At 38.5% G+C, this 14,159-nt stretch overlaps 1 protein-coding gene across 1 annotated transcript; it reads left to right on the top strand.

Moving 5' to 3' along the window:
* The first annotated feature begins 12,804 nt into the window (after positions 1–12,804).
* On the top strand, positions 12,805–13,306 carry LOC119471502 (thymosin beta-4-like). The gene has a single exon (XM_037739119.1). The coding sequence runs from the start codon at positions 12,846–12,848 to the stop codon at positions 12,978–12,980; it is 135 nt and encodes a 44-aa protein (XP_037595047.1). The 5' UTR covers positions 12,805–12,845; the 3' UTR covers positions 12,981–13,306.
* Positions 13,307–14,159: the final 853 nt, after the last annotated feature.

Here is a 14,159-nt window from a genome sequence, read left to right on the forward strand (position 1 = left end):
CTCTGCTGTTGGGAGCTTCACACAGAGATAAGAGAGGGTGAATGGTGGTGAGTGGATCGTTTCTTTCAATCACAGTGTGTAACACTCGGCGACTGAATGTTTCTCAGAAAAGAACATGTCATGACATAGGGCAGAGGCATCTGTGGCTGGCCTCTGGAACATTGTGGTTCTAAACCAAACCAAACTCTCCCCTGCCCTTTTAATCCAACTTTTCTCAAAGAGTTTACATGTGCAAGAAAGTCATCACACCAAGAAACCTGTCAATTATGCCATTGCAATATTTCAGAAGCTTTAACTGGAGTGTCATACAGTGTCGGCTTAGCACACTGTATGACACACATCATGTATAGCACACATCAGAGGCTTTGAGAGAAGACCTAGTTCTGTCATGAACAGTTGGCCTCGCATGCTTCCTCTGATCTTGGAGAAACCTTATCAACAGGCCATATTGCAGAAATTTACGTTTATGAAAACCAATGATTCTGCTGCCACTACAGTAAGGAAAATATGCAGATTCCTGTCTTAGTTAAGAAAAAGAGAAGGCGCTATTTTCTCCTGTGTCATTGCTGTTCTTTTCCTTACGCACAAAGAGTTTTAACCAATGTAAATTTTTGGACCATTCTACTGCTTGATCAACCATCAACCTCTTCCTATCAGGATTTACTTAATATTAAAGAGGCCGAGAGCGGTGGCTCACAATTATAATCCCAGCACTTTGGGCGGATCACGTGAGATCAGAAGTTTGAGAACAGCCTGACCAACATGGTGAAACCCCATTTCTACTAAAAATTAGCCATGCAGAGTAGCAGGAGCATGTAATCCCAGCTACTGGTAAGGCTGAGGCAGGAGAATCGCTTGAACCTGGGAGGCGGAAATTGCAGTGAGTCAAGATTGCATCATCACACACCAGCCCGGGCAACAAAATCGAAACTTTGTCTCAAAAAAAAAAAAGAATAAAGAACATAATTTTCTGCTGATGCCATATCCTCACCTTTCTCAGCAAAGAGTAGCAAAGAGAAGGTAACCGCACTTTATCTCAGCATCCTCTTCAGTGATTGTGTAATTTTCTCTGGTTGGGATGTTGTCTCTGCCGAGTTGGACCTTCTCCCTTTGTTGAAAGTGTTTGTGCAGTCACTCATCCCACATCATGAGTTAGGCGCACAGGCTGGTACCAGGAAAGAGGATATTCTAGGCTTTGTGTGGTGCCAGCTGGGCTCAGGCTTCACCCATTGGAAAGAACCATCATCTGCTCTAATCATGTAGACTTATTGTAACCTGGTTTCTCTGTTACAATAAAATTACTGTAAACCCCCTCACTCCCCAAGAAAAGAGAATTTGATTTGCTCTTTGTCTAATGTCAGGCCTTAGCATTAGTTCCTAACCAGACTTCAGTTGCAAGCCCGTGCTGACTCAATCATTTCTGATTTACAAGGTCTGGGTTGTGCCCCCTCTTTAGCATGAGCTGTAGATCTGGGCACTTCACGAACAGGAGAGCCTGACATGTTGGTACATCCTGCCAGAAGCTATTGTCACTTTAATCCACCATGTTTCCTGAATTAGTCTTTCCAGTAGGTTATCCAAGGAAAGTAATATCGAGTCATTATTGGCCATACAGCCTCAACCCAAATACATTGATTTTGTCAAATATATTGATTATGTAGTCACATGGCAAGGCCTTGAGAGAATAGGTAATGCTGGCAAGACTTTGTAAAATGGAAATTCAACTGGGCATCCGGAGACCTGGATATTAGCTCTCTCTTGGCCATGAATTAGGTCTCAAAATTGGGCAAGATTCTCAGTCTTTCAGACTCTGTTCTACATCTGAAAGTTGGGGAGATCAGCTGTACAATTTGTAAGGTGGTTCCCGGTCTGAAATTCTATGAGTCCACATCATTAATGTTGAGGTCAGAATATATCTAGAATATGAAGAAAGCGATGAGCCTCTCAGGAGCTTCTAGGTGATAAAAGATCAGAATGAGGGCATCACTTTTTTTTTTTTAAAGGAAGAATATCTATCATAAATGGCTTCCTTGAGCTAATATGTGCTTGTGGATCTAGGATGGGTCACGGCCAACCTGCTGACTATAGACTACATAAAAAAATAGTTGGGCCAGGGCTGAGACACTCAAAGTCTGAGAGAAATAGATTCCAGAGAAAGGAAGTAAATCTGTCAAATCGTTCCTGAGATGACTTAACTTTCAATTAGTGAGTATACCTATTCTCTGACAGTCAGGAATGTCAACACTCTCTTAGTACGTCCTTTGATTTAGCTCTACATTTTTCTTATTCCAGCTGCTGACAGTTTTTGGTGGCTACAGTGAGCTGAACCCCTAAGAATCTAGACATGAATGAAATTGGAGTTATGCTAAAAAAATTAATATGTAACCTGAGAAGCGATATGCAAAGTCATTGGAAGGAAGGTGAGTGGCTCCCAGGCCGGCAAACTTCACAATCATCTGATTGCATATATGAGATCTAACAAAAGACTCTCTTAGGAGGCAGGTGTTATGATTTGAATGTGTTAAGAAAACTTAACTCTCAAGGCAATAGTGTTGAGAGGTGGAACCTTTAAAAGGTGATTAGGTCATAAGGGCTCTACCCTTATGAATAGATTAATGTTGTTACCAAAGGAGTGAATTTGTTACAAAAATAAATTTGGCTTCCTCTTGCTCTTCCTTTTGCTATGTTATGATTCCTGCCATTTTATGACACAGCAAGAAGGCCCTTAGAGATAAGGTCCCTGGATCTTGGACTTGCCAGCCTCTAAAATCATGAGCCAAGTAAACTTTCATTGTGTGTAAATTACCTAGTCTGTGCTATTTTATTATACAAGTGCAAAACAAACTGAAACAGTGGGTATCAGTAATATTTTGCTATAGTAGCACAAAATGAACCAAGACAGCAGGTAAGCTAATCATGGAACAATGGCCATGATAGAGTGTTGTAAGCCAACTTGGCTTGTGCTCATCTAAGCACTGTCCACAGGGAAAAGAGTTTTAGCCAATGGTCTTCTGCTATTCCAGAATTATTAACACAGTAGAGGTGAATGTCAGTGGTGGTAGCAAGTGAACTTTGAGATTTTTGGATTCTGTTAATTTCTTATTGGAGATTAGTATATGGACATTCTAGTTATATTAATACCTAGATCCCCAAGTCTTTGATTAAGATACATTTAGGCTTAAAGAGATACATTTTCATTTGATGTGATAAAACATTCAAATGTTGTTCTTCAAACCCAAGGACCAGACACTAGGCAGTGTGCATTCACCAAAGTAATGGATGTCACACTGGGGTCTTCAACATGGAAGAATGTCAGTAAATACAGTCTTCCCATGGTGATTGCACCACATCCATTACCTTCAGGTCATTCTCATGCTTAATTTTAAAAAATATTTCCACATTTGCTCTCAGAGTAAAATTCCAACTTCTGACATGGCCTTATCTACCTCTACCTCATCTTCTCCAACTCTGCCCTTCAGGGATATCCCTCAAGCCACACTTCCTCTCTCTTCCTGTCCTGTTAATTTGTCGAGGTTGTCTCTAACTTGGAGCCTCTCCACTCACTCTTCTCTTTACCTGGAAATTTATTTTCCCGATATGTATGTGGCTTATTCCTGTTCAGCATTCAGGCCTTAACTAAAATAATGATAGAAGGCTTCTGTGACAATCCTAATGTAGTTCTCCTATCTCTACTTCATTCTATTTCATTTATTTTTGAAATGTTTTATTTATTATATCTAACACTAGTCAAAATGATTGCACTTATTTGTTCCCTCTTTTAAAAAACAATCTCTTTTCATGACTAAAATATTTATTCTGTGCAGCAGGATCTTGTCTGTTACGCCCATTGCTATATTCTTAGCAACCAGGAGACTATCTAAAGCATATTGAAAGCTCAATCACTGTCCTTTAAATGAACATAACAGATTTTTATAAATATACATTCTGGCCATTAGTTAATCAGCTTAAGCTTCCCGTATTAGAGAATACTCACTGGTTTTGTTTTGGTCAGATGGTGACATTCCCATGGGGCTCACAGAAGGCCCTGATTTTTAGAACAAAACCAAGTAGTTTAGGTGGTGCTTCTCCCCAGAGCCTTGGTCCAAAGAGAATAGACAACATTACAGAAGATGTATTTCCTACATGGAGGCCTGAAGACATTATCAACTACAATGATAATTTCAGAACCAGAATGAAATAGGGAATTCTTTCATATGCTTTTAATTGGGTAGATAAGTTGTATATGACTTATACAATGTGATTCAAAGTAAACTTTTCTAATTCCCATATCACTCGGTGTTTCAGGGATTGCGGAGACAGTGTGCCAAAGTGGAAAGAGCTCAGACTCTGGAACCAATAGAGCTGGGTTTGCATTCCGCTCTATTGCTTACTAGACTTGTGCCCATGGACAAGCCCTTCCAATGTTTGAGTCCCAGTTTTCTCATCTGTAAAATGGAACTAGTAATATTTTCCAGAGCTGCCATGAAGCATGTAAATATTATGCATAAAGTACCTGGCATATCATAGACACTTATTGACTTGTAACTACCCTTACTATGAAGATATCACAGCCTTTGTTGGTATTGTGCTTTCATATTTTTTGTTTAATCTGGCTGCAAGTTATAGAGACTTCTTCTGGGAACATCAAGTTAGGGGTCATGGAAAGCTGGGTATCTTGACAGAAGAAAAGTAGGAAACCCATACCATTGTTGAGTATCATCTGGACTGGCAGTGGATCCAAGATAGCAGTGGGAACTTAGTAGCTGGTGTTCAAGCATATGCACGAGAGGAGTCCAACACCAACGGTCCGGTTGCTCTCCAAGGAGATTTTCTTATCCTTTAGCTACACTTAGTCTCTCTCCATATTGTGTATATCTTTTTATTACCTCATGCTTTTTGGCAACAAACAGACTGCATTTTCTTACAGTTTCCACTGACTGTAACTCTATGTCTCCATAACCCCGCCTTCCTCATTATGACCCATCCTCTGCTTCATACCTCTTGAGCCATATGTTCAGCTTCCATGTGGTACTAACTGCCTGGTTCTTGGTTTGCTTCAGTACTTCAGGTCTGAAGAGGGTCTCATATTGGTCTTATTCAAATTTTATGATCAAACTGCGGCATTGATCTCTATGTAGCCAGATATTAGTTTGACCTGCTTGAAATCAACATGTGCATATGGCTTAATGGACAAATAGCAATTTCATGTGATACAATCAGATACGTGTTGCCTCTGGTGAGGGACCATTGCCGAAGCTAGAAGGAGGTGGTGCCATTTAATAAACAAATAAACAACAATAAAAAGAAAGCATTCTATTTCATGCCATTTAGAACCTGTTGTGGCTGAGGCCAACATTGGATTGGCTCTTTTTGGCAAAATATTTAATGATTTTTATTGCCTGAAATTTTAGACCCAGAAATTTTAAACCTGAAAGAGACACTTTATTTAGTATAACCTTTTCGCTTCAGACATAAGAAACCAGACCTCAAACAGATAAGTCCCAAGTGACATATGGCAAATTAAAAGTTGGAAAACTAAACTACTGAAAGAAAGTTATAAAGAAATTAGTTTATATTTCCAAAAAAATCCACGTGTATAAAAAAGACTAAGAGACAGACTATTCTATCAGAAATGTCACAATCTAATCAGATTAATTTTAATATAATACGTGCTATTAGAATAAATGTATGCACAGGTGAGGGATCCTAGTGATGGAGGCTAGGGGAGACTCAGGGAAATTTTTCAAGATGAGCAGATGTCTGGACTGAGACTTGAAGAGTTGAGCCAGTGCTGGGAGGCAGTTATGATTGTGAAGCATGTTCTAGAGTAAGCATGGGGAAAAGGTGTGAGTTAGGGGTACCTGTGGGAAACAATAGGCAGATTGGGCCACATGTCGTCCCTGAGAAGTGTCCATGTCTCTCTCTCTTCTCCCTCCTTATCCTCTGCCTTGTCTTCTCCTTCATCTCTATTATGTTCACCTCTGGCAAATCTAAAAATAAATCTGCATTCTATATTCTGATCCAAATAGCAGTATGAAAAGGTGATTTAAGAGCATTTAGAGTGGTAGAAGGAAACCATGTGGAATTTGCAATTTATCATAACTACATCATTAGTTGTAAGAGGTCTGTTTCATTTGGGGTGCCCAATAAAACTTCCTTACCCCCTCTTCTTAAGAAGGCTGTCATTTCCTTGGGGAAGGTCACTTTAAATGGTGTTCAGGTCTTTTCAGGTGTTTGCAATCCAGTAAGTGTTGTCATTTTTGCACTTAATAAGCACACTTCCAATTCCTTTACCCATGATGCCCTATAGTACACCACCCAGCACATCCTCCTCCCCAGGATGACAGCAGGCAATTGATTACCCTCTTTGGGTACTCCCTTTTAGCTAGTTATGGCCCACCTACTTCAGTGTGGCTCTGATCGTGTATTCTTAATGCAGCTGCTTTATTTTCCCTGTATGTGTGACTGAGGTTCTAAGAAATGATTCATGTGAGAAAAATCAGTAGACTCTCTTGTCAGAATAGCCATATCACAAATAAAAATCCAGAAAGACCTATGCCCATTCCAAAAATGCAATTATAAAAGTACAATGTTTTGAACTTTCTACATAACAAAACCGAAAATGACCATTTATTGAAAAAGCAAGAATTTCACATAGGCATTTACATTTTCTACTTCCTCCTCATTTTATGGATTAAAAAGTAAATCTTTGCCAAAAATAAGACCTTATTTAGAGGCAGACAAGCAGGAAAAGCTGAATACTAAGCATTGCTTAAGGCAGTAAAGAGTTTAATTCAATACATTTTATCCTAAATTTAACTACAGAGTTCAGCATTTAAATGTATTGAGAGATTCAGAATCAAATCTCAGGCAAAGTTTTCAAAAAGCCAAAGCTTTTGTGTGTGTGTGTATGTGTGTGTGTGTGTGGTTTTCTTTCATTTCTTTGCAATATAACATATTTTTTTGTCTTTTCTCTTTGACGACGAGAATTAACTTGCAAAGAAATTTAAATTAACATCAAAGTGAGAAGAGACAAGAAGAATTTATGAGCTGAGATTAGCACTCCAAAGAAAGAAAACTGAAAATACAGCAATAAGATAACACTCTTGGTAGACTGTAAATGCTCCTCTGCTTTTCAAATTCCCTAACAGGGTGAGCGAAACCATTCCGAGAACACTATTGTCAAGAGACACCTTTGAACTGATCTATCCTGAAGAATAACCCCCAGAAAGGTAGAAAAAAAATAACTTTCATATGTTTGTGGCCACACAGAGCAGCTCCGACTTCTGAACATTTTTCCCCAATTATTTTTGTAAAGTATTGATCGCAATTTAATTTTGCAGTCCCAACATGAGAGGCGCTTCATGCTGAAATGTCTCACAGGAGATTGTAATCAGGGTCTAGCCTGAAGGTGAAGCGCTCGTACATAGGTTTTACTCTTTTCCTCCACTCTTCATCAGCTCGGGGATTGGAGCAGAGGGCATTCTCAGGCAGATTAATTTTTGACGATGGGATCGATGGAAGATGTTTTTTCCTCCTGACATTGAGTCATCTAATTTGCTGTTTATCTTTGGCTTATTGAGTTTTGAGCATTGTTAAATCATACCTTTCAGCTGTTTAATTTCATATGTGAATTTTGCATTCCCCTCTTGTACTTTGGCATAACTCTTTTACCTAAAATGAGCAGGATGATGGGCCTTTTTTGACACAGGGTTACTGCTTTTGAGTCTGTTAAGTACTCCAAGGTAATGTTATGGTACTTTCTAGCCTTTTTTTCTTAGCTTGTGGCCATAGATCAGTTCACCTCTAGGGAAATCATTACTTGCCATCATTATTATCCCCAGCACCTTCATCTATTCTACCTTGTTTCCTGACTCCATGGCTTGATGAAGTGCCTAGATGTGCGAACACCTTATCTCAGGTCTCAGAATTAACCCCTTCACAACACAGGCTGAGGAAATTATTTTTCCTGGGATATACTCCATCTAGTTCAATATTTGGGACTCTTTATAGTAATCACAGCAGCTTTAACAGTTTCAACTCTGTTTTTGCGGTAAGATGTGAATTTTGTAAGTGTGCTGATGGCTAGAAGAAAAATGCTTTCCACCTAGAGAAACTTGGCCTTATGCAACCTTTTTATTCTCCCTGAAAGGTAATCAAGCTGTATTTCAAGCCAGCACCTCATCTATACCCCTGAAAAATCCCCACAGTGGCAATAGTATATTAAATGTTAGTCATTCATAAATTTTTATGAGTGTAGTCGTAATTATCTAGAAATTAATAAACTATGAAGATGGCTTTTTTTTTTTTAGTTTGAAAGACTTATACCATATTTCTAAATAGACCTGAAAACAAAATAAAAGTAAAGATGTTGACAGAATGTACTTCTAGATTTGAATTTAATGTTCAAACAATCTGTCAGTTCAGTACCTTAGAACCATCCTATTTTATAAACCAAACCTACTTATGGGTTTGATTGAACAGGGAAATGTTATTCCTACTATCATGAAAAGAGGCCTAGACCAAGTCTTAGTAAACCTTATCCTTGCTCTGTTAACTAGTAGAATTTTTTTGAGAAAGACATAGCATATTGTTGACTCTCAGTTTTCTCATCAGTAAAATTGGGGAGTTTAAAAGACAGCCTATTTTCTAGGTATGAAATATATTATTTTACTCTGTAATGTTACAGACATATTCATCTGTCACCCAAGGCCTCACTCTCCTACCTCCTCCAGGAAGCCTTCCTGCCTATTGCTGCCCACAGTACAGTCACTGATGTGTAGTTACAGCCATTCACTTGCTGTTTTCATGTTCATTCTGGTGATGATTTCTGGTACTTTAAAAAAAAGTTTCACAACTGTATATTACAAGAAGGGTTTATGATTCTGTTTTACATGTTATTCCAATATCTCTAAAAATTGACTCTCTGTTCTTTGAGACTGCATTTTATTTTTGGAAAAAGCCCAAATTGGTCTGTTGATATTCTTATAAAGAAGGTGAGTACTCAAGACTGGAAACTTGGTTTTCAAATGAATCTCTATATTGTTCAAATTTCTTGATTGAAACCGACCATGAACACAACTCCAAGAGAAGAGATCTCAAAATGCATCGCATTATGTCAGCATTGTTAGAATAAGCATACTGTCTGGTGAATAACTACCTCGGAAAAATGGTTTCTATTTTGATGCAATTTAACTTAATTGTTTTGTAATCAGTTTCATGCCCTTACAGCCACACATTATATGTCTTGTCCCACTAAGTTACAGTTTCTTCCCAGGAAAAAAAGTGGTGTTTATCTGTATACATTTGTCATGTAAATATTTCAATTCTTTCCTCAGTTCAGCCTTCAAGTTGCTATTAAAGAATCAATCAACTAAATTAGTCAGAGGGTGTTTGTGTTTTATTAGCCGGTATCAGAGATGAGAATGAGTGAGTATTTTTAAAAATGAGAAAGTAAACTGTCTGTTCCACAGGAGAATATATGAATTACACATGTAAATAAAAAATTACGAATTAATATTCATATCTATAAACATGAGTGTAGGTGAATGTCTTTATGAATCATATTAAAATACTTTGGCTCAGAACTTTTTTGTTAACTTGTCAGCAGGAAAAAAAAAAAAAACACTTCCAAATCTGTTTGTGAAAGGAAAGAGCTAGAAACACTCTACTTCTCCAATGTGTGCCTTTCTTTGAGATCTGAATAAATTATGGAGGCTTAAGGAAAATATTGGGCTTAACGATGTTGGCAGCCAAGCAACCATGTCCACCAATTCCGTCTATAAGAGAAGTTCCCCAGTAACGCTGACCACATCAGTTCATCGAGTCCAAGTCCAGTCAGACACACACAGACACAGGCAAGATTAAAGGAACACCAAACCTGTTAGACTTGTTTGGTTGTCGTTGCATATTCATAAAATAGTAATGGTCACTTTGTTCGTTCAACCTAAACTTCAAAGATATTTTAACTCCAATGTTCTGGTCTTCATTTTCAGTATATTTTGTACCTATTGTACAAACCCATCTATTATATACATAGCTTACATATTTATACTGTATATGGTAACCATGATTATGTGGCATATTCATACTATAATTATATATTAGTTTTGACAATAAATAGCTACTCCTGACCTCCTTGGAATGTCCTTCTTACTTTACCTTCCAGCCTCCTAAGTGTGGTATGTCGCTTGGGAGAGATAAACTTTCATTTGTGATTATCTCATTATCTCACTGAAAGAAATCAAACTGCATGAGAAATTTCCTGCAGAATATTGTTAATATTTTATTCCTTTGGAAAACAAAAACTCGTATAAACATGTTAAGGTTTTGATACTAAGTTTATTTTTGTTTAGAAGGTACAAACATGATTTTATTTTTGTTACCAAGGTCTTGCCATAAAGGAATTTTGAATCACAAGTATTGAGTCACATTCTATCACCATAAATTAGATAAGGTATTTATAATACCAACCAAGCCTTGGGATGTAAGTCTGAAAGAGATAAATTCTAAAATTGGTTTAAAGAGGCTGTGAAAAGTGAGCCCGGAAGGGAGAAGCCCTGGTTTGAATTCCAAAAACTGGAAAAAGTGAGTCTTGATGGCTGTAATCCTGAGTCAGAGTTAGGGCTTCAGTAGTTGGTGTATTATTATAAAATCACGTTTTACTGTTGCTCCAAAACTCCCCCTCCTCCTATGGACAAGAACTTAGGGACCAAAAGAGCTGAATCATGATCTACGATTAGCTATTTCTGCTGCATCTATCATCAGCTACATCTATCCTGAGCAGAGGAGTTCCTAGGCTGTGGGACCACTTAGCTCTAGGTTCAAGGTTGGGGGAACAAACAGTGGCACTTCATGTTTGAGTTCATTGCCCATCAATACCAATACCCACCTTGACCCATCTTAAGTGCCTAGTGTTAATCGTTTCAGCCATTCTGCAACATGAACTTCTTCCGCTATCGTATATCTGGTTTCTTTGCATGTATTAAATAATAATCATATTTTCAAAAGTACACCAAAAAGAGAAAGAATAAATTCTAAAGCTCCGGACAATCCCTAAGTTTCACAGTGAGCTCTTTAATTATTTAGAGGTGATTTAGGATTCTGTAATTAATTTCAAATCATGTAAACTTAATAGCCATTATGTCTTACATTAATATCATATTTTTTTAAAAAAATCCTCGCAACTCTGATAGGACTTAGCTATGTTGCATTAAAATTTTGAATAAGGCTAATAAATCACACATGGAATTAGTAGGTTATGGAATTGCGGAGCAGGCAGGAGATTATAAAACAAGTTGTTAAATTTGGGTAATTTGTCCATACATAACTGTTTCCCATCACTCCATTTCCTGTCCGAAAATGGTATAAAAGGTATATCTTATAAAAGGAGTCTAAGGTTCTGGAATCTTCTGGCTTGGTCAGTTGACATTTATGCTCTATTAGGTTGCTAAGACTACCAAATTCAAGTGTAGGAATTTGGGGAATATAACATCATGGGGAATATAATAATGTCATCAGGAAGCTGCATCCCATTCTATCTTCAGATATTTTTCTTACTTATACACCTTGCATGGAGTCTTTGCTGTGGTCGCTCATCCTGGAAACCAAAGCACCCTTTGTTGTCTGGTCCAGAACAATCAGCGGTTACGCCCCCTCATTTAATTTTTCTAAGCCGGGTACAAGGTAGTCAGGGAAGGTGCTATTATCATCAACCTACAGAAAAAAGAATGTAAGGCTCAAGGAGGTATTTATCCAAGTTTGCAGAGCCAGCCAACATGTGAAAATAAATTTAAATTCAGATTGGTGGATTCTAATTCCTCTGTTCTGCTGCTGAGTCTGTGAAAAAGGTGGACAGAGATGTTTACTTTAGAATGGGCAGGTGGTGTAGACTTAGCCAGATTATGAAGTAGCAAATAATGAATTCCAAATCGTTTTGGCTTGTTTTCGCCAGGCAAAACAAGGCCCACCTTTTTCATTTTGTGGGGATAACCCATACGTTTTCACGGGCTGCACTGCCTGGTTCAGTGCCTGCTTTCCATAGTCAAACACAGAGATATCATGGTAGGCTAAACCTAGCTCAACATATGGTGCTCTGGGGAGGATTTGGGGGAGGGGAATGTATATAAAGAGTTCTTTTGTAGAGTGCAAGGATATTAAGAGTGAATATAAAAGGTAAAAACAATACCTGTGCTCTTAAGAATATTATTACACAGATATATCCAAAGGATTATAAATCGTTCTATTATAAGGACATGTGCACACGAGTGTTCATTGCAGCAGTATCTACAATAGCAAAGACCTGGAACCAACCCAATGCCCATCGATGATAGACTGGACAGGGACAATGTGGCACATATACACCATGGAATATTATGCAGCCATCAAAAACGATGAGTTTGTGTCCTTTGTAGGGACATGGATGAACCTGGAAAGCATCATTCTCAGCAAACTGACACAAGAGCAGAAGATCAAACACCGCATGTTCTCACTCATAGGCGGGGGTTGAACAATGAGAACACATGGACACAGGGAGGGGAGCACTACACACTTGGGTCTGTTGGGGGGAAATGGGGGGGGATGGTAGGGGGTGGGGAATTGGGGAGAGATAGCAAGGACAGAAATGCCAGATATAGGTGATGGGGAGGAAGGCAGCAAATCACACTGCCACGTGTGTACCTAACATGCAACAATCTTGCATGTTCTTCACATATACCCCAAAACCTAAAATGCAATAAAATAAATTTAAAAAAAAAGAATATTATTATACAGAAACTCGGTGGTGGCCGCCGCGCAGACCAGACTTTGCTCATTCTTGCACCTGGCTCCACTTTTCCTCTGCAACCATGACTGGCAAACCCAGTATGGCTGAGATGGAGAAATTCGATAAGTCGAAACGGAAGAAGACAGAAACGCAAGAGAAAAATCCACTGCCTTCCAAAGAAGCGATTGAACAGGAGAAGCAAGCAGGCGAATCGTAATGACTCACGCGCCGCCAATATGCACTGTACATTCCGCAAACATTGTGGAATGTACATTCTTATTTTACTTCTTTAGCTGTTTAACTTTGTGAGATGCAAAGAGGTTGGATCAAGTTTAGATGACTGTGCTGTCCCTTTCATATCAAAGAACTACTGACAACGAAGGCCGCGCCTGCCTCTCCCATCGGTCTATTTGGCTGGCAGGGAAATAAAGAACTTGCATGTTGGTGAAGGAAGAAGTGGGGTGGAGGAAGTGGGGTGGGACAAGTGTGAAATCCAGAGTAAAACCAAGCTGGCCCAAGGTATCTGCAGGCTGTAACGCAGTTTAATCAGAGCGCCATTTTTTTTCTTCAAATGATTTTAATTATTGGAATGCACATTTTTAAAAGTATGCAAATAAAATTTTAAAAACTTAAAAAAAGAATATTATTATACAAGCAAGAGAAATATCCAATATTTATGAAGCATTGTTGAATGCTTCTTAATGCCGTATATCTAGGCAGTCAGATGTATGTCTGTTCTCCTAAGAGTATTATCGATTTATGGTGGCTTAATAGCCGCACACGACGAATTTTACTTCATAATCAAATCGCCTTTGATAAGCAGCAAAGCCTAATGTAAAGTGCACTAGGTAAAGTGATGGTAGAGAGTATACAGTTTAGTGCTACCACTATATTCTAGTCAACAATAATAGTGAGGCCTACTATGTGTATCTACTCATTATTTAGCCTGGGAAGACTTCTACGCTTGGACAAATGCAGTAGCTTACCATAAAATATGTAAGTATGAAGCGCCCTTGAAGAGTACAGGTGGACTGGGGTTGGAGAAAGCCTGACTAGAAGAGTGAGTGCCATTTTGACATCTATCTGACAATAGGCCAATTTGAGAACTAACCAACTACTTGCCTAGGTCCTTGTGGATAATTAAACTTACTTTGTTAGAAGATGAAAGTTAGTGAGAGCTCTTAGCCTTGATGATTCAGGGAGAGGAGAAGGGGCTTAAGCTGATTTGAATCCGAAACCATTCATTAATCCACTTAACCTCATTCATTTTAGATGTGACTACTAATTTCAGGGCACTTTTGGCTTTTGTCTAGCTCTTTTCTCCTTTAGTGCTTCCTTATAAACAATTCCTTTCTTAGTTTTTCATTTTGTTTACCTCTCGCTCACTCTTTCATTC

This window comes from Cebus imitator, unplaced genomic scaffold (genome assembly GCF_001604975.1).
Source record: "Cebus imitator isolate Cc_AM_T3 unplaced genomic scaffold, Cebus_imitator-1.0 Scaffold2, whole genome shotgun sequence".
Classification (NCBI taxonomy): domain Eukaryota; kingdom Metazoa; phylum Chordata; class Mammalia; order Primates; family Cebidae; genus Cebus; species Cebus imitator.

Coding starts and splice junctions, on each gene's coding strand:
- LOC119471502 (XM_037739119.1), top strand. CDS start 12,846: ATGACTGGCAAACCCAGTATGGCTGAGATGGAGAAATTCGATAAGTCG.